The 19,655-nt window shown below is 32.9% G+C and overlaps 1 protein-coding gene across 1 annotated transcript; it reads left to right on the top strand.

Moving 5' to 3' along the window:
- The first annotated feature begins 6,296 nt into the window (after positions 1-6,296).
- Positions 6,297-16,474, top strand: LOC114165560 (uncharacterized). The gene is given in 8 exon segments (XM_085668212.1): positions 6,297-9,526; positions 9,651-9,908; positions 10,164-10,853; positions 10,979-11,797; positions 12,046-12,735; positions 12,855-13,832; positions 13,834-14,541; positions 14,654-16,474. Coding segments are annotated over 8 exon segments (8,073 nt in total). The 5' UTR covers positions 6,297-6,451; the 3' UTR covers positions 15,509-16,474.
- Positions 16,475-19,655: the final 3,181 nt, after the last annotated feature.

The raw sequence follows: 19,655 nt of genomic DNA, 5'->3' as shown, positions 1-19,655 counted from the left end.
TTTAGAATGAAAATATTTTATTATATTCCAACGCTCCATTTCACACCTACATCACGTTAGAATTTTAGAATTCCAATACATATAAGTAAATATATAACAACCAAAAGAATGATTATAAAAGTAAAATTCAACGCATTTGGAGGGTGCTACCAGGCTGTAACGTAACATAACACATGTTGTATTTCGTATATATTAATTAACAACAGATTTCCTTTGAGTGAGTTCTCACAACTTCATTTTCATTGTCATCTCAATGCTTTGAAGTGATTGGAGGAAGCTACCATTCTTTCTCTGTGTTCTTCATCACACTTTCTGCTTGCTTTTGTTGTCTTCATCACATTGTTGTCAGGTAAACATTTTAAGTTATCTTGTTTATCCTTTGTTGGGTTATGTTTTTATATATATATATATGAGTTATATTCATAGTCATCGAGAAATTGTGATTTCATATGGTTAAATGACTTTAGTCTTACACTTATAAGGTATTTGATACCAATTTTATACCAAAACCTTAAGACAATAATGTTATGCGTCTTTATTTTTATATAATGTTTAACTTTATCTTCTCTAGTCAATGTGAGACTTTGACTCTTTTTAACTCATACTTAAATTATTTCAAACATCGAGTTATTTGAAGTTTAGGTTTGTTTCTCCCACGGAATAAACTTTTTGGTTTTAGATCCCCATTTAAAATTAAAAAGGTTGAGTATTCTTAGAAAAAAAAAATCATTAGATAATGTATAATGAATTGTTAGAAATTGCAGGGGTTGGAAATTTTACCTTTGTTTCTAGACGTATATATATATATATATATATATATATATATATACTGAATTGTCGGAAATATAATAAACATTTATAAATTAATAAACGGGAGTAATTTTATCTAAATTTGTATAAATTAAATATTTCCGATGAGTATGAAAAAAAAATCTTAAATTTCTAAAATTTTGGAACGAAAAGAATAAAAGTTTATATAATGATTGAGTGAAATTTTTATTGAATCATATTTTATATCACAGATTTGTCTAGTCAAGTGAAGTAAATATCACAGATCATCATCTCTAATGTAAATGGTAATGTGTTTTTGTTCGTCTATATCATGAAATTCATTTAAGTATTTGTTGATCAATAGTAAAGAAATTTGATATTAAAGTATTAATTTTGGTTCCCCATGATTTCCAACTTTAATCCTTTATTTTTCTTCTACAATTTTAGAGCATGTAAGTGTTAGGAAAATATTAATCAAAATAAATAATAATAATAATAATTATTAGAAAAAAGACAAATAAATAGATAATATAGAAGATTCATCAAGTAAGACAAATAATAACAATTAATATAGGATAAAAATATGAATGAAGAAAGGGTTAGAAATAGTCTTAGTTGAGGCATACATAACCCTATCCGTAGAGAGATAAAACGTTCTTACTGCACATGCCAAAAATAAAATATCATATGTGTTTCTCTCCTAAAATACAACAATTCATTAGACCAATCGAGTGCAACGAAGTATCTCTAAACCCTTTTAAAAGACAATATAAAATAGAAGACTAAAATCAATTTTATATAAGCTGCTATTTTATTGTGCTTGTCGTATCTTTTCCTCTTGCAAATAGTAGTATTTATATGTAAAAGGGAGTAGAATATGAGTAAATTGTAATAAGTCTGATTAAATAAAATAGTAATTGTTAATGAAGTTCAAAACATTATAACCTATAAATAACATTTATCCATAAGATAATAGTCCATAAAAATATGAATAACAATAGAGTTATTTATTTATTTTCAAATTATATTAAATATTTCTAACAATCCTCCACATAATTAAAAAATAAAAATAAAACAAAACATATAATCTTTTAAAGCAAAGTATTGTATTTCAGCATAAAGAACCTTTCAGGTTTAAGGATTACACTTAGTGCTTATAAACTTTCACTCAAGAGAATGCAGAGACTTAATTATCTTGAGCTACATTCCTATAACTAGGTTTTAGTAAATAACACATATAATATCAATGCTCATTGTAGGTTCTAATAAGTGGTTTCATGTTATGGCTTTATACATGTATCTTGTTTTATGAGTGCTACTTAGAGACTTCATGTCTTACAATGGTGGTCCCAACATAACACTCACTAGGTAAACCCTCAAAGGGTGGTTTGTGACTCACACCCCTACAAACATTGTCATTGAATTTATTAAGAGGCATTTAAAAAAAAGAGCATAATAATGCACATACCTCAACCTTATTATTGCCACAAAATTGACCGCATTGGACTGAGTTGGCCTCAGAAAAAATTTTGTTGTATTCGATAAAGTCAGTCCCAAACGAAATTTTGCCATATTCAGCCTAGTCAGCTCTGGCCGAAATTCTATCGAATTTAGTCTAGTCGGCCACGACGAAAATTTGGCTAAGTTGGCATTGGCCTAAATTTGTCCGTATTAGGTAAAGTCGAGACCGACCAAAATTCGGTCGAATTCAGTCAAATGAATCCCAGCCAAAATGTTGACAGTCATATTCGGCCAAATTTTACCAAGTCCATCCTGACCTAAATTCAGACACATTCGACCGAGTCGGCCCTGACCGAAATTCGTTTGAATTTGGCCAAGTCGACCCTAGCCAAAATTCGGTCGAACTCAACCAAGTTGACCCCGATAAAAATTTGGTAGGCCTCGACCAAAATTCGGCTAAGTTGCCCACGATCGAAAGTCAACCAAGTTGGTCCAATGTTAAAATTTGGTCAAGTTGTCCCTAACCAAAATTCTGTCAAATTCGACCACGTCAACCCTAAGGACAAGTTTTAGAAAATTAGTTTTAAATTTCTTTTATAAAAAGTGAATTTTGGATTTTGAACTTGATCCAAATATTTGGATCTAAATTATAAAAAAAAGTCAAACTAGTTCTCCTAAAGAAATGAATTTGGATAAAAAATTTGATCATATTCATGTTATGGCTTTATACATGTATCTTGTTTTATGAGTGTCACTTAGAGACTTCATGTCTTACAATGGTGGTCCCAACATAACACTCACTAGGTAAACCCTCAAAGGGTGGTTTGTGACTCACACCCCTACAAACATTGTCATTGAATTTATTAAGAGGCATTTAAAAAAAAAAAAGAGAGCATAATAATGCACATACCTCAACCTTATTATTGCCACAAAATTGACCGCATTGGACTGAGTTGGCCTCAGAAAAAATTTTGTTGTATTCGATAAAGTCAGTCCCAAACGAAATTTTACCATAGCTTTGGCCGAAATTCTATCGAATTTAGTCTAGTCAACCACGACGAAAATTTGGCTAAGTTGGCATTGGCCTAAATTTGGCCGTATTAGGTAAAGTCGAGACCGACCGAAATTTGGTCGAATTCAGTCAAATGAATCCCGGCCAAAATATTGACAGTCATATTCGGCCAAATTTTACCAAGTCCATCCTGACCTAAATTCAGACACATTCGACCGAGTCGGCCCTGACCGAAATTCGTTTGAATTTGGGCAAGTCGACCCTAGCCAAAATTCAGTTGAACTCAACCAAGTTAACCCCGATCAAAATTTGGTAGGCCTCGACCAAAATTCGGCTAAGTTGCCCACGATCGAAAGTCAACCAAGTTGGTCCAATGTTAAAATTTGGTCAAGTTGGCCCTGACCAAAATTCTGTCAAATTCGACCACGTCAACCCTAAGGACAAGTTTTAGAAAATTAGTTTTAAATTTCTTTTATAAAAAGTGAATTCTGGATTTTGAACTTGATCCAAATATTTGGATCTAGATTATAAAAAAAATCAAACTAGTTCTGCTAAAGAAATGAATTTGGATCAAAAATTTGATCATATTCATGTTATGGCTTTATACATGTATCTTGTTTTATGAGTGTCACTTAGAGACTTCATGTCTTACAATGGTGGTCCCAACATAACACTCACTAGGTAAACCCTCAAAGGGTGGTTTGTGACTCACACACCTACAAACATTGTCATTGAATTTATTAAGAGGCATTTAAAAAAAAAAGAGCATAATAATGCACATACCTCAACCTTATTATTGCCACAAAATTGACCGCATTGGACTGAGTTGGCCTCAGAAAAAATTTTGTTGTATTCGATAAAGTTAGTCCCAAACGAAATTTTGCCATATTCAGCCTAGTTAGCTCTGGCCGAAATTCTATCGAATTTAGTCTAGTCAGCCACGACGAAAATTTGGCTAAGTTGGCATTGGCCTAAATTTGGCGGTATTAGGTAAAGTCGAGACCGACCGAAATTTGGTCGAATTCAGTCAAATGAATCCCGGCCAAAATGTTGACAGTCATATTCGGCCAAATTTTACCAAGTCCATCCTGACCTAAATTCAGACACATTCGACCGAGTCGGCCCTGACCGAAATTCGTTTGAATTTGGGCAAGTCAACCCTAGCCAAAATTCAGTTGAACTCAACCAAGTTAACCCCGACCAAAATTTGGTAGGCCTCGACCAAAATTTGGCTAAGTTGCCAACGATCGAAAGTCAACCAAGTTGGTCCAATGTTAAAATTTGGTCAAGTTGGCCCTAACCAAAATTCTGTCAAATTCGACCACGTCAACCCTAAGGACAAGTTTTAGAAAATTAGTTTTAAATTTCTTTTATAAAAAGTGAATTCTGGATTTTGAACTTGATCCAAATATTTGGATCTATATTATAAAAAAAATCAAACTAGTTCTGCTAAAAAAATGAATTTGGATCAAAAATTTGATCCTATTATTTATAAGTGTTGACAATGGAACAATAGATGAGTTTTGGTTTTTATATTGATAAGTGTTGAGAATAGAGAAAATAGCGTTTAAGATTAATCTCCCTTGTATATAAACCACACATAGGGTAATCTATTTATAATAGAGATAGGTACAACTAAATAGAGTAACTGAAAATAAATAGAGTAAATAGAAAATATTGTTTGGTATTGTGATCAACAATATCTAACAATATCAAACAATATCTAAACAATATCTAACACTCCTCCTCAAACTGGAGCATACAAATCATATGTGCCAAGTCTTGATGTCTCCAAACATAATCTTTTCCCGAATGAAATGACAATCAATCTAAATGTATTTGGTCCTCTCATGAAAGACAAGATTAGAGCTAATATGAAGAGCAACATGATTGTCACACAAATGTCATTTGAGTGACATCTCCAAATTGCAACTCTCTAAACAATTTTTTGAGCCAAACAAGTTCACAAGGAGTTGGGGCCATAACTCTATATTTTACTTCTGCACTGAATCTTGCCATAACACTCTATTTCTTACTTTTCCACGAGATCAAGTTACCACTAATAGAGACACAATACCCAAATGTAGATCTTCTATCTAAAAGAGATAATGTCCAATCAACATATGAATAACAAACACTATTGTATGTAAAATACTATATGTTCTTGCCTATATCTTTCGCCTTCATTCCTTCATTTAGTTTATCGTTTACCCATCACCACATGTATTATCCGAAACCACCTTAGTTTTGATGAGGAATCTCTACGATGACTCTATACGGGTATGGGTATAGATAATGCCCTATTTATTTAAATTTGGTATGCATACGACGATTAATATGTACATATTTACTACATCTCCATATTTGTCCTGCATTCATCTTGTCATCGTTTTAAATTACCAACACAACTTTAATTTATTAGCTAATTTTAAAAACTTATATTAACTTCAATTTAATCATTAATTTCGTAACTTACTTATAGGACATAAATTTGATCATTTTCGCTTTATCCAATTCTTATTTGATATTTATACCATTATAATTTCCGATGTAATTTGTTTCTTGATATTTGAAAATAGAGAAAAGATAATGACTATTTTATAAAATCTTGTTTTATTTGCTGTGACTTATTTTTGTAAAAGAAATAATTAATATAATATTTGAAATAGTAAAGAGGTGGGTATGAAGACGGATCTAGGTATACCCATTTTCCATTGTGATGAGGATGGATTTTTATATTGGAACGAGGATGAGACGGTCAACCTCGTACCTACCTCATCTGATTGTCATCTCTTAGGATGAGAGAATTTGTCTAGCCATGTGGATGTTTGTTCATTTTTTCTACTATAATAAAAAAATTAATTAAGAAATTTATCATTATTATTATCATAATTTTTAAAATAAAAAAATATTATTAAATTTATATAATGCATATACATAAAAATAATTATATTCTATTAATTATTATAATATTAATAATTTTTCTAATACTTATGGTGAGTAATATTTATAAATTACTAAATTAATAAAATAAATTATTTTTATAAAGGTAAAAATGATAAAAGAACATGGACATAAACTAGAATTTACAAAACATAATCTCTCATCTAATATTATTAATTAGTTACCTTCAACTATACCCTCTCATAACTAATATTACTCTATGATTTACTTGTATGCATGCAGAAAAGATCTAGTTGACATGGGATGGCTGCTTTAATATCGTGTTTTCATTTCTTGACATTGTCACCTGAAAAAGCAAAGGAGTGGCTAAAGAAGCAATTGATTCAATTGGACTTGTACAAGGCTAGAGTTGATGAAGTAAAAGATGTTGTTGAGAAGCTCAAGAACAAGAGAGATGATATTCAGCATAGAGTGGACGAGGAAGAACGTCGACATGGAAGAAGAATTCGAGTTGAAGTCAAAGAATGGATGGAGAGAGTGGATAAACTCATTCTCGAATATAGGGTCTTCCACGAGGATGAAATATGCCATAAATGTGCACTGTTTGAATTTTTTGATAGTGGTTACCTTCCGAAGCCAGGTATAAGGTATCGTCGAAGTAGAAAAGCAAAAGATATCGCAAAGCAGGCATATGGGTTACTGCAAGATGCAAAGTTTGACAGTTTATCTTATTGGCCTGGCCCACCTTCCATGGCAGCCTTTTTTTCTAACGTTGGTTATGAAAGTTATTCATCAAGGAATGACACTATGAAAAAGATTACTGATGAATTCCAAAAGCCAGGTGTTAGAATGATTGGTCTTCATGGATTGAGTGGTGTTGGCAAGACCACTTTAGTGAAAGAAGTTGTGAAAAAAGCTTTGAAAGATAAGATGTTTGAAGTGGTGACCATGGCAAGTGTCACAAAAAACCCTGATATAAGAAAAATCCAAGGACAAATTGCTGATATGTTGGGGGTTGTATTGGAGGAGGAAAGTGACATTGCAAGAGCTGCTAGGATACACCAGATATTGAATAATGAGAATGAGAGCACGCTCATAATCCTAGACGATCTTTGGGAAGAAGTGAACTTAGACCTGTTGGGGATTCCATGTGAATTAGAGAAAGAAGATGGTGTAGCAAATGTCCAAGGAAAATCCCCTAATGTTTATAGCTTGAAGAATGTCAATGATGGAAAATCCCCCGTCTTCGTTGGTTCGGCGAGTTTCAAAAAAGGAAGGTCACACGGTGTTGATGGTTCTAAGAATGTGAAGAAAGAAGAATCCCATGGTGGCGGTTTGAAGAATGTCAATGAAGGAAAATCCCACGTTGATGCTTTTGGTCGAGCGAAAGCAGAAAATATTGTTCCTCAGTACAAAGGGTGCAAGATTTTGATGATTTCTGAAATCAAACAAGTGTTGTTAAGTCAAATGGAAGGGAAAGAAGAGAGTATTTTCCCCGTGGATGTCTTAAAGGAGGAGGAAGCAGAGATGTTGTTCAAGAAAAAGGCAGGAATAAGTGATAAGAATTCTGAATATGACAAATTAGCAGCTCAAATTGCCAGCAAGTGTAAAGGGTTGCCAATGACTATAGTTACCACTGCAAGGGCATTGAAAAATAAGAGCCTTTTTGTATGGGATCAAACTAATCGAAAACTTGAATCTCAAAACTTAACTGCAGTACCTGAATTTTCTACAAAGTTGAGTAATGAACTTTTAGAAGATGAGGAACTCAAGTACCCATTCTTGCTTTGTGCTTGCATGGGTCATGATGCATTGATTATGGACTTGGTGAAATATTGTATTGGTTTTGGTTTTCTTCAAGGAATCAACACAGTAAGGGAAACCAGAGACAAAGTATATAAGTTGGTTGCAAAGTTAAAAGAGTCAGGTCTATTGTCTGATAGTTATTCAAGTGACCATTTTACCATGCCAGATACTGTTCGTAGAGAAGCTTTGTCCATAGCATATAAGGAAAACCATTTGTTTACAATGACAAAGGGAAAGGTAGATGAATGGCCAGATAAACTTCAAAGGTATGTTGCACTTTCCTTACATCATTGTGACTTTGTTGATGATTTTCCTGGGAGGTTAAATTACCCAAGACTTAGAGTCCTTCAAATTGTCAATAATATTCCACATCTGAAAATACCCAAAAACTTCTTCAAAGGAGTGAAAGAACTTAGAGTGTTGATATTGATTGGTATTCAATTGCCCCTCATTGATTCTTCAATTTCATCCTTGCATAAACTTAGAATGCTTTCTTTGGAGCAATGTTGCATGCTTGATGAAGAATTATCCATCGTAGGAGAGATGAAAAGGTTAAGAGTTCTTAGTTTTTCAGGATCTGATATCAAAAGTCTGCCATATGAGTTGAATGAGTTAAAAAGGCTACAAATATTTGACATAAGTAATTGCTCTAAACTTAAAAATATTCCGCATGGTGTCGTATCTAGCTTGGTAAGTCTAGAGGAGTTGTATATGAGAAATACCTTGATTCAATGGGAGGATGAAGAACAAACACGTCAAAGTCAAATAGCTCTTCTTTCTGATTTGAAACATTTGAATCAATTGACAACTCTAGACATTCAAATCCCAAATGTTTCGTATTTGCCAAAGAATTTGTTTTTTGACAAGTTAGATAATTACAAGATTGTTATTGGAGATTTGAGTTCATTTTCAGATACCGGTTTCCAGATGCCAGAGAAATATGAAACATTGAAATTTTTAGCAGTACAATTGAAAAATGGATGTGAAATTCATTCTTTAAAGGGGATCAAAATGTTGTTTGAAGGAGTTGAAAATTTGTTTCTAGAACTTAATATTGTCCATGAAAAGCACACTAGTGTCCGTGAAGCCCATAATATTGTCCACGACCTCTTTTATAGATTGAATTTAAAAGGATTTCCATATCTTAAACATTTGTGGATTGTAAATAATTCTACCATTCAATCTCTCATCAATCCAAAGGACACGCAACACCCTAAGAAAGCTTTTCCAAAATTGGAGTCATTATGTCTCTATAATCTCAAGATGGGTGAATTATGCTCCTGTCAACTTTCAGAACCCTCCTTTGGTAAATTGAAAGTGATCAAGATCAATCTCTGTGGTGAACTGAAGTATGTATTCTCAATTTCCGTGATTGGACTTTTGAAAGTTCTTGAAACAATTGAAGTTTCTGAATGTAGCTCTTTGAAGGAAATTATCATCAACCCTGAAAATACTGAGCTTCTTACGCTTCCTGAATTACGCTATTTAAAGCTACAATCTTTATCTGAGTTCATTGGGTTTGATGTCATTCCTTCCAAAGAAGTAAAGGAAAGAAAAGTCTTCCATGAAAAGGTGCGCTTAAAGTTATCCTCTAAATTTCTTTATCTTTTTGAACTGAAACTTATTATTCCACATTTTTAGAAAGTCATAATCAACTTAGTTTTTCTAGACACTAATCACGTGTGTCCCTTTGCAGGTTGGAGTTCCAAAATTACAAAGACTAGAGTTGTCCTCGATCCAGATTGACATAATATGGAGTGTCGACCAATCTTCAAAAGCATTATCTTTTGAAAATTTAACACATTTGGACGTTAATGGTTGTGGGAAATTAAAATATTTGATGTCATCTACAATGGCCAAGTGTTTGGTGAATCTTCAAAGCCTTTATGTAAGTGAATGTGGGAAGATGAAAAGCATCTTCTTCCTTGAACAAGATAGAGAGAAGGATATTATGGTAAGAAGATTAGTTTGATTAGATGAAATTATATGATTTGAAATTCTAACCCAAAATCATATTTTCAGATAGTACAATAATTATTGTTGCTTGTTTGTAGATCTATAGATCTTATATTAGTCCATTTCAAATTTTCAGAATTTTATTGTTTAATATAACAAATGCACTTTTTTTTTTCTTTTTCTACTAATTGATTTGGTTACTCTATTTGACATATAATTTCGATTAACTTATGAATATTGTGTACCAAAACAGGACAGCATCTTTCCAAAATTGAAGAATATGAAACTTCAGAGCATGAAGAGTCTAAGTACGATATGGAATCCGAAACTTCCTTCAGACTCCTTTAGCGAACTAGACACTCTAATCATTGAAGAGTGTCACAAACTTGTAAATGCAATGGAGAGAATATTTGGGAGTCTATGCAACTTGAGAGTTACAAATTGCAGGTCCATGGAAGCAATATTTAATATATGTGAGAAAGTTGGGGATGTAGCTAATAACTTGCAAGATGTTCATTTAGAAACACTCCCCAATTTGAAGCATGTATGGAAAATGAATAATAAAGACCAAGTAGGGATTCCTAAGTTTAACAATCTGAAGAGGATATTGGCTAAAGATTGTGACAGCTTGGAATATATATTTCCATTTTATGTAGCCAATAGTCTTGATAATCTTGAATCTCTTGTGGTTTGTGGTTGCTATGGATTGAATAAAATTGTTGCCGAAAGGGAAGCCACCAACACGGCCAGATTTAACTTTCCTAAACTAAGCACCATCAAATTTTCAGAACTGCCAAAACTAACGAGCTTCTATCCAAAAACTTATGAGTTATCATGTCCATTGAAAGAGTTGTCTATTGAACTTTGTAACAATCTGGAACCATTCAACGAAGGAACCCAGCATGGACAAGGAAATCATGTACATGTATTCTTTCCTGAAGAGGTACTAGTACTAAGCCACTCAACTCTTCAAACAACACTGGAAACATAATCTTTCACTTTTATTTAAATATATGTACATTTATATAAATACACTCACCCTTTTCTTTACATGTTTATCAATTATAGGTAATCAATAACTTGAAGTCCATGAAAATTGATTCTCGGTATGCAAAGTCATCAAACGATCCAATGGATAAAAGGAACCATCAAAGGGACAACTTAGAAGAGCTTTCCTTGTCTAGATTAATAGATTCTGAGATTTTATATTCTTTCCTATATAGAAATCCTAATTTGAAAAGTCTATCATTGAATAATTGTTTCTTTGAAAAGATAGTGCCTCCAAAGGAAGATACTGAAATTGAAAACTTGGGAGTAGTTCCAAATCTGAAAAGCTTGATGTTGATAGACTTGCCGAATCTCGAAGAGATAGGATTTGAACAAGACATAATTCTTGAAAGGTTAGAGTTATTGATTTTAAAGAACTGTCCACGTATGATTACCATAGCACCTTCCTCTGTATCTTTTACTCGCTTGACAAATCTAGAAGTGGTCAATTGTGATGGATTGCAAAGTCTAATGTCAGCATCTACTGCAAAAAGTTTGGTTCAGCTTAACACCATGAAGGTAGTGAAATGTGAATCCTTGATGGAAATAGTCAGAAAGGATGGAGAAAAATCTGACAGAGTTATTTTTCAACAATTGAAAGCCCTAGAGCTTGTTTCACTGAACAAACTCAATAGTTTTTGTTTCTCTGATTGTGACTTTGAATTTCCATCATTGGAGAAATTAGTAGTGAGTGCATGTTATAATATGGCTAAATTTTCTGAAAGAGTCACCAGCTCACCAATTTTACAAAATGTACATGTTGTACACGGAAAAGACAACAAACGATTCTGCTGGGAAGGAGATATAAATGCTACGATACAAAAAATATTCGAGGAAAAGGTATGTAATTATGTATGTTTTCTTGACTAAAATTTTCTTTTCTATTTTGTTATTTTTAAAAGTTCACTTCAAACAATGAAATTACTTAAAAAATGTGAGAATTTGAGGGTAATGAGAAAAATAATTATGTTTTTTGCTTCAGTTATCTTTTTACAGAATCTAAGACCTAAAAACGGTAAATTTTGAAAAGTGATTGTCTGAGTGGAATATGTCATTATACATTGAACTGACACAATATATATTCACAGCAATTTTTTGAAGGCATGGAAGAGATGAGCTTTGCCGAACATCAAGAACTTCAAGAAACTTGGCAACGAAGAGTTGGTCAGCAAAAGCAAAATAGTTGGTTTTATAGTTTGAAAATTTTGAAACTTGAGAATTGTGTAATTCAAGCATGTGCAATTCCATCTAATATTCTTCCTTATTTGAGGAGCTTAAAAGAACTGCAAGTGCGAGGTTGCAACAATGTGGAGGTAATTTTTGAGATGAATGGTGAAAAGGGTATTGGATCAACATTCCACTTGCAGAAATTAACTTTACAAAAGCTACCAAATCTTAAGGATGTGTGGGGAATAAACGGTAAAGGAACCGAGAGCTTTCAAAATTTGAAGCTAGTTAATATCAGTAAATGTCACAACCTGCAAACTGTGTTTCCTTTGTCCTTGGCAAAAAATCTTAAAAAGCTCGACGAACTTCAAATAGTACGTTGTCATAGATTACACGAAATTGTTAGAACGGAAGATGACACATCAAAGGTGGTGTTTGTGCTCCCTTGCTTAAGTAAACTATGTCTTGACAATTTGCCAAAGCTCATTTACTTCTACCCAGAACCATTCGGTTTAGAATGCTCTGCATTAAATGAATTATTTGTGTGGAGTTGCCCAGAGTTGGAGCTATTTGAAAGTGCTGACAGACAACCCATTTTCTCTGATCTAAAGGTAACAAATCTCTCTCTCTCTCTCTCTCTCTCTCTCTCTCTCTCTCTTATTTGTATTTTTACGTTTCACCTTTTAATACACGGTCCTGACTTTTTTATTTGATTTTCTTTCTTCACTAGGGCATTTGCAACCTTGAGGTACTGATACTTGACTGGAAACACATATTGGTGTTAAGGAAGAAGTTGGAAAAATCTAAGCACAACCTCAAATATTTAAATTATTTTAAGTTCTTTAATGTTGATGAGAATGAAAGACCTGACATTCAAATACTCCAGAACATGCCCAATTTAACAAAAATGAGTATAAACTATTGCAATTGCCTCGAGGTATTCCAAACTCAAATCCCAGAAATTGTTGAAAGGGTGCTTACACAGTTAGAAACATTGAAACTGAATAGTGTGTCAAAACTGCAGTCCATTGGGTCGGAGCACTCACCATGGTTAAAGGTGATTTGTAACAGTGAAAAGCTCCAACAATTACATGTTGTCGATTGTCCTGATTTGAAAACATTAGTGCCTTCTACTCCATCAGTGTCTTTCACGTATGTGAAAAAATTATACATAGACAGGTGTCAAGAATTGAAGTATTTATTCACATTATCAGCAGTGAATAAGTTAGTGAACCTTGAGTATATAGAAGTCAAAGACTGTGAGTCAATGGAAGCAATAGTCTTGAAAGATGAGAATGACATTTTAAAAGAGATCAAATTACAGCGGCTAGAGCGCATAGATCTAAATCTTTTATCAAGCTTGACATGTTTTTATTCAGGCAATAACACTTTGCAGTTACCCTCCTTGATGCATGTGGACATATGGGTGTGCCCCAAGATGAAGTTTTTCTCTAGAGGAGACATACACCTAAATTCTTCTTTTAAAGGAATTCAAGCTTCAAACGTCTCAAGTGATGACTTGGTCTTCTACCGTGATCTTAACTCTTCGGTAGAAAAGGTGTTCTTGCAACAGGTAACAACTTCTGATTCTGAATCAATTAATTACGACCTTTGTTTGAATGAATTTAAAGAATATAAAACAAGAACCATTGTTTTGAAAAGATGTTTTATAGGTACATCTGATGATAAACGTATTGTGATATTTACAGGAGTTTTTTGAAGCTGTGGACAAGGAGTATCATTCTCATAATCTTGAGATACTGTCACAACTATATTGTAAAACTAGTATGGAAAACAAATGGTTGGCCAATTTGGAAACTTTGAAGCTGCAGTACTGCACTCTATTATATGCAATTCCCTCTTCTATTCTTGCTCTTTTAAAGAACTTAAAAGAGTTAGAAATACGAGATAGTGACCAAGTAGAGGCAATTTTTGATATAAATGACGATACTCAGATTAAGGAAATAGAATCCCAGTTGAAGATATTGACTTTAAATGGGCTATCAAAGTTGAAGCATGTGTGGAAAAAGGACACAAACAAAATTCTCATCTTTCGAAATCTACGAGAGATTGTTGTTAGTGACTGTGCAAAGCTGCAAACTTTATTTCCTGCTTCCCTGGCAAAAAATCTAAAAAGTCTAAAAAGCCTTCAAATACAAAATTGTGCTAAGTTCCATGAAATTGTAGAGAAAGAAGAAGACACAGAAAAAAAGCTTGTGCTCCCTTGTTTGGAGAAGTTGGATCTTTTTTCCTTGCCACAACTCACTTGCTTTTATGCTCGAACATTCACTTTGGAATGCCCAGCCTTAAATAAAATATCTGTGGTGAAGTGTGACAAATTGGAGTTATTTCAAAGTGCACATTCCATGGGTGAGAGTACTTCAGTTAACAAAAAGCCTCTTATTTCAAGTCTAGAGGTAAGTGTGCATCAAAGAATCAACACTGTCGAGTTTTTTCCTTCTTTTTTTTTGTCAATTATTACAAACCTTAATTTCTATTGACTTTGATTTTGCTTTAATTGTTAATTAGGTCATTTCAAACCTGAGAGAATTGAAACTTGATTGGAAACATATTCTGGCATTAAGATCAAGCCTTGGGTCTAAAGAATTTATTGGCGTCTTAAAATTTGTGATTGAAATGAAGGTGGCCTTGGACGGTGATGTGAGTGAGATGCCTATAGTGCTCAATGAAATACTCCATAAAGCACCTAATTTAATAGAAATGATTATATACAATTGCAATAGAAGGGAGATTTTCCTTACTCAAAGCCCCAAAAAGGGTGAGGATGGGATGCTTTTAAGAATATTGACACTATCCAATGTATCTACCATCCGATCCATCCAGACACAAAACTCATCATGGTTAAACACAATCTGCGAGAAGGTTCACCAATTAAATGTCTGCCGATGCCCTTGTGTTGAAACAATTGGAGTGCATTCTACTTCTAGAATGTCTTTCTCTTTTCTGAAAAAGGTGGTTGTACAAGGATGTCCCCGATTGCAGTATTTATTCACATCTTCAGTCGCCAAGAAGTTAGTGAACCTCAAAGAGATCATTGTTAAAGAATGTGAATCACTGAAAGAAATAGTGGCCAAAGAGGAAGATGAAGATAAGCCCAAAGGTAAAGGTGAACATAAATATGAAAATAAAATGATATTCATGAAGCTTGAGAATTTGACTCTTATTTCATTAGACAAAATTGAAAGGTTTTACACGGGGAGTTCCACTTTGAATTTCCCATGCTTGAAAATAGTGAGGTTTGACAAATGCTTCCGCACCAAACTTTTTCGTCGTTGTGATATAATATCTTCGGAAGTTAGTGTGGTGATAGATGAAAATCTCCCTTATAAAGGTTATACAAAAGCTCTGATCATGCAAAAGTAGGAGAGGAGGCATCCTGAGTTAGTTTGGTGACAAATTCCCTTCACTTGTAAGTAAGTACATTATTTCATTATCTATTCCTCTGAGAAATGGAATTGGCCTATGCTAACAACTTCTACTAACTGATTAGTGTGAAGGCCTTCATCATCTAATAACTTTTCTCTGTTTTTGCATTTTACTTAAATGAAGAAATATGAAATGTTAATTAAAAATATATTTTTTCCCCAATAAGTGTCGATCATCTCTAATCACCTCATTTTTTGTCAATAATGGTTCAGGAGATTGTTTCAGCTGAAAGAAACGTATTGTCGTTGCGTTTGCTTATGGTAAGTACCACTGAAAACATGTTTTCTTCTTTTTATTAAGCATGCCAACAGAGAAGACAAGGAATCTTAGTGAACTTATTTTCCTTCTTGGATTTATAAGTGTCCATCTTTCTAAGGCTTGGATCTTAAAATAAATGATAACATTACAAGTTTATTCTTAAAGATTGAAAGGAAAGGAAAGTTAAGACATAAAAGGTTGATAAAGCATGGACACTAGTCAGAACTAGAATTTTAAGACTAGTTCAGACTATCAAAATATTTAGTCAGTTCTTTTCATGCCTTACTAAATCTAGTTTAAAGGTTATGAATCTCTTACTTCTCAAAGTTGGCATTTCACTAGTTGCACTCATCAACATATTTACATTGTTCCATCTCTAACTTTTAAACATATTCAAGTTGCAGGGAATCAGGGGACTCAAAGAAGGAATTGATAGCGACATGACTACAACTATGAACAAATAGAGGGTTTTTTCTGTGTTTAAGTGCAGTGTTCGTGAATAAAGTTTCCCTGTATACCTACAGGAAACGTGAATGCTTCTCAAGATGCGTAATAAATGTTGTTTGTGAATAAGTGTTGTTCTTGTATTCATACTGGAGCAAATGCGTGTTGCTTTTAAATTATAGGCAAGACTGCGTGTTGGTTTAGCAGATTTGATTTTTTTTTTTTTAAATTAAGTTCTTGAAGGTTTTTCTATGAATAAATTTGACATGAGTGTATTTGTAGAGAAAGATGTTCCATGGATAAGTTGGATATTGAGCATTGCATATCGAATGTCGTTTCTCTGCTATAAGATGTTTCATGAACTATGCTGAAATGTATGTGTGTATGTACTATATTTCTTAAGTTGTAAAATTATTGTTTTTTGATAAGGTTGTCCTGTTGTATCTTTTTTGAATAATAAAAAAGGTTTATTTATATATATATATAAAGTTTATTACCTAAAGACATAATAGAAATATTCCTTGATGAGAGTGTGCGAAAAGGGCAGGGAGACTTTAGTAATTAGCAAGAGTGGCCTAGTGAAAGTGGTAGTGATGATGTTAGTAATGTTGATGAAGTTGAAGATGGTGAAGATAAAGATTAAGAAGAAAATGAAGGTGAAGGTGGAGATGAGATGAGATTACATAGGATCTTATATACCTTTCTCAAATTTTCACCCATGGGTGGAGTATCATTTAGCCAAAGCCACAATATTAATTCCCCATCTTCATGACAAAGTATCAAAAGAATTAAACTTTAAATGCACATGTTTCTCCATGACAAAGTATCATATGTAATTTCCTTATGAAAATGATAAGAACTATTTTGAAACGAATTGTAAATGAAGATGACATGTAGTTCACATGTTGGAGCACGATCAAATCCCTGTGCCTCAATCCTCTTCTTTGATAAATGCCTTGTGTGTTTATCCTTTTGTGCATATATATCTTAAAATTTTTTACATGTTTATTACTTTGAACTTTGATCAATTTCATGTTAATCATCTTACTACTAGTAGTTAGATTTCCGATTAATGTTTTTATCGCTTTGTTGACTCTTTTTTTTTTTGTCTATATATATTGTGATAGAAAGGATTTGAAGATTTAGAAATAAGATAATTTGGATAGGTAGAAACTAAGTCTACTTGTTTTTCATCAATTTTAGTTGCTATGGTTAGAGTTAGACAATGAAGCTATTAAGAATTCCAATGAGTTAAAAAAATTACATTGAATAAAATAATAAAATTGAATAACATAAAAAAAGAAAAAATCTACCAAATCAACGCCAACATGCGAAACAAGACAATTAACACATGCAAATTTAAGCAGCCTCACGCCTAGTACGTTAATTATGGATTAAGGCATTAAATAAATAAAAACCTGCTTTATATCTGTCTCGGTAATTCTTCCATCCTTGTTTCTGTTGCACCTAAATTGAAGCCAGTGAAAAATCAATACTTGATTTCAGAATTGGGCATAATAGAGTTTAGCAAAGTTCTTTTTTTTTTTTTCTTACATGTCAAAGAAGATTCTCATTCTTGAGTAAAAGAATTATCCTTCATCCGAAACCAAAGATTGTACAAATCAGCTTTGGTGATTTCGTATTTCCAATTCTCGCCTCCTCTCGGTGCACAGAGTAATTCATTGGCAAACTCTGGTGATGACTGCATCCCTATAAAATAAGAAATAATTAAAAGTGGAAAATTAACACAATAATTGGAAGAATAAAATCATCATTGAATAAGAACTGATAAGGCATCTGGTTTTTATATTGTTATTAGAAAGGTATTGAGCTAAAGGAGACATAAAAAAGGAGAAATAAAGTTTTGAACATTGATAATTGAAATAAATTAAGTACAAATAACTAGTTAGATAGAATACCAAATATTTGATGCCACATATAAACACAATTAATTAAGATTAGTGAAATTATGTGTAGATAATGTTTAAGACCATCAAATTTATTGGAGTTAATGCTGAAAGAAAGTAAATGGAACTAAAATCAAAATTTTATGTTTACAAATACAAGTTCATTAGAAGCAATGTAATGATTTTGTATACTACCATTGTCATGAGAAGAGCCATTAGAGCTTTCAACAGAAGTTTTCCTTGACCAATACTGCTGGAACCTCTGTTCTGCATATTCCCAGTTGTTAAAGTCAATTTTATTTACATGCACCTGCACAAGGAATGAAGGGAAACCCTGCATTAACTGCTACAACCCTGCACTACAAATTTGTTGTTCTAGGATATATAAACAGCGCAATCCCCTTTACCCATGCCAACTTCCAGTGCTCACTGTACATGAACAAGTACAATCCCCCACCAACAAAGATCAAGATAGTAAAATGAAAGTAGAAAGTTTTTCTATAGAATGGACAGATAAATCTCACCCCATAAGAATGATAAACTTGTAATATTAGAGAAATTATAGGGAGGAGGAACCAACTAATTAGGTCCAGACACTAGAAAAGAAATACCTAGCCAACTGTAGGGAGTATGCTCTTCTGAATTCGAAGATCATTCTCAACTTCTGCTCCTAAGGAGCAAATGAAGAAAGTGAACCTAAATAGATGAAATGAATCAAATCAGAATAGGATACCAAATCTTAATTAAATTTCTACAAACTAGTTAACAATCAGAAAGAAAAATCCTAACTATTAGTTTATAATGGAGGATCGTCGAGACTGCAACAAAATCACCATCAGAGGCATCGAAAGATTGAATGAAGCAACTGAGTTTATGCGAAATCCTAATACCTGATGGTTCGGTAGAGTTTTTTCAGATGCAGAGCCCCTGTAGAGTGCGAAAAAGTCAAAATCGCAATGTCCGGTGGTTGATGTTCTTGTACAACGATGGCTACTATACCTACACAATGGTAATGGCTACTGTACCTACACAATGGTAATGGCTACTATACTGTACAATAGGATTCTAAGGGTTGAAGAGATAGAATAAGGGAACCAAACGAGTTTAAATTGCACAATCAGAGTAATGTTAGAGTGTGCACAGGGATGGCAACGGTCAGGTCGGTCACGGATACTGTCTATCTGTAATTTGATCCGTCAAAAAAAAATCTCTCCGTTATCTTTTTGTTTATTTGTCGGGTATCTGCTTAAAAAATATTTGCGGATATTTTTAAAATCCACGGATACCCGTAGATACTCGATATCCACAAATATTTAAAAAAAATATGTATTTTATAAATTTTTTAATATAAAATTATAAAAATAAAATTTAAATTAAATTATAATTATAATTATAATTAAATTTGACATAATAAAATATACTATTATTTCTAATTTTAATTAAATTTAACTTAATAAAATATAAATTAAATTTTA

This window comes from Vigna unguiculata, chromosome 10 (genome assembly GCF_037176805.1).
Source record: "Vigna unguiculata cultivar grain cowpea cultivar isolate G323 ecotype 2 chromosome 10, ASM3717680v1, whole genome shotgun sequence".
Classification (NCBI taxonomy): domain Eukaryota; kingdom Viridiplantae; phylum Streptophyta; class Magnoliopsida; order Fabales; family Fabaceae; genus Vigna; species Vigna unguiculata.
Note: the sequence above shows the minus strand (reverse complement) of the source record. Positions and strands in the feature narration are given on the sequence as shown.